Genomic DNA, 2,016 nt, shown 5'->3' on the forward strand with positions numbered 1-2,016 from the left:
TCTCTCTTTCTCTCCCTCTCTCTCTCCTACCTTCTCCTCCCTCCCTCCCTCCCTCCCTCCCTCCCTGCCTCCCTGCCTCCCTCCCTCCCTCTCTCCCTCCCTCCCTCTCTCCTTCCCTCTCTCTCTCCCTCTCTCCCTCCTTCCTTCCACCCCCTCTCCCCGCTCTCTCTCTCGTATTCTACCGAATTCCAAAACTTTTTTCGTCACCGCATGCATATAGGTAGATTTTCCAGCCGCTGTGCGTATCTCCGGCCGCGCTTCTGCGTCCGTGCTGCCTGCCCTGAAACCGTCCCCAGTTGTTATGAAATGCGATACAGTCACGTGGTGTTGATACTAGAGCTGCGAGTCAAGCTGGAGTGGCAAAATTCACGTGAGGATTTTTTTTTCTCCTTCTTTTTGTGGAAGGAAGAATACGAAGAGTGATTCACGGTTTGTTTGTCTGATTTTTTTTTTTGTCGTATTTTGGTGTTGATTTTTTTTTCATGATGGGTACGTGTATATTGTGAGGTGATTTTTTTATTTATCGCTGCCATTACGTATTGTAGCTCTTTTTGTTGTTGTTGTTGTTGTTGTTGGTGCTGCTGCTGCTGCTCCTGCTGTTGTGCTGTTATCATCATCATCATCAATATCATTACTTATATCACAGAGATTAAGTAATTTTGAATATGCAGATATATTTTGTTATTGTCTTTGGTGAATATCATAATTTTCAGACGTAAATATAAGATAATACTGATTAGTCGGACCAAAAAGAATATGAAAAATTATGAAGCACATGTAATAACAATAAAAAAATAGGGAAACCATGAAAACTTATTTTTCAGCTTTTTAGAAAAAATAATAACATGAGTATAACTTAAACAAACAAGGAAAGAAGATTTACAAGTTCGGAGAGAGAGAGAGAGAAAGAGAGAGACCAACGCAATAAATACGTAAATTTGGGTATAACTTATAAGAAACAACAAATAAAAATAAATACGAATGGATATCACAATTATGTATGTAATTCCAAAGAAGAAAAAATGGTGTATGTGATTAGATAGCAAAATGATGAAAGCTGTCATAACAATGATAATACTAATTATAACGGATAAGGGTAAAAAAAATAACAATAGTAATAAACATGAGAAAATAATAATTCCCACACCATGTGGATATGCAAAAACAAAAAAACAAAACAGAATATAAGAAATGCATTCCAGTGACACGTGTACGAAGAAAGTGACAAGAGAACCAGAGTTCAAAGTTATACGAAGTATAAGAAGAGGAAAAAACTGGAATTTGAATTTGGCGGTCCATTGACCCGTGCAAGAAGGGCATAGGGGACGGCACAGTTCCCGCCTTCGCCGCCAGATGACTCCCGCAGCGCCGTCGGAAGGCAGTGTCAAGCTGTCAAGTGTTTAGTGCGTTATCGACCTGTGTGAGAGAGAGACCTTTAGAAAGTTTGACCGGGAATTTGCTAAATGTGGAAATAACGCCTAATATCACCTAGAATCGCCTTTCGGTTTGATATCGGATGAGTTTTTTATTCGATTAATGGATTGATTCGACAAGGAGAAGGAGGATGTCCGTGCGGGAGCTGTACGTGAAGGTAAGTGATATCCGTGAGTAAAAAAAAGGTAAATAAGAAAAATAGAGAGAAATAAAGAATTAACGTATTATTTCATGTCACAGAGGTATCCATGGAGAAAGGAAGGGCAAAATAGTGAAATTATATTGTGAGGAAATGACGGAGACGAATAAGAAAGACAAAATAGGGGGAAAATGTTTTTTGAGTAAGAAATGAGTATTTGAATGAGACCGGTTTCATGGTTTTATCTTATAGCAGGTCATTTAAAGGTCAAATAAGGTCATGACATGTCAGTGGGAGATAATTTGGTGGCCAGATTTTGTAAGGGGAAGATGTAGGCCTAATTTTTTTTTCTTGAGGTCTGTAGGCCTATGTTCTCTGATCAATTTTCTGTACCATTTTCTTTTAGATTTTGGGGGTGTCATTCTTCTCTTCAGTATGTTTTT

General features: G+C 38.8%; 1 protein-coding gene across 11 annotated transcripts in view; it reads left to right on the top strand.

The window, feature by feature from the left end:
- The first annotated feature begins 1,380 nt into the window (after positions 1-1,380).
- Positions 1,381-2,016, top strand: part of didum (dilute class unconventional myosin) — a 247,071-nt gene continuing 246,435 nt past the window's right edge. For 6 of the 11 annotated variants that reach the window (XM_070114613.1, XM_070114612.1, XM_070114620.1 and 3 more), the window contains exon 1: positions 1,382-1,591. In XM_070114613.1, coding sequence (XP_069970714.1) covers positions 1,565-1,591 — 27 coding nt within the window. In that variant the 5' untranslated portion in view covers positions 1,382-1,564. Of the gene's footprint in view, positions 1,592-2,016 lie in introns of all 11 variants that reach the window. The other 5 variants (XM_070114610.1, XM_070114618.1, XM_070114611.1 and 2 more) reach the window with 2 other exon arrangements.

This window comes from Penaeus vannamei, chromosome 36, assembly GCF_042767895.1.
Source record: "Penaeus vannamei isolate JL-2024 chromosome 36, ASM4276789v1, whole genome shotgun sequence".
In the NCBI taxonomy this organism is placed as follows: domain Eukaryota; kingdom Metazoa; phylum Arthropoda; class Malacostraca; order Decapoda; family Penaeidae; genus Penaeus; species Penaeus vannamei.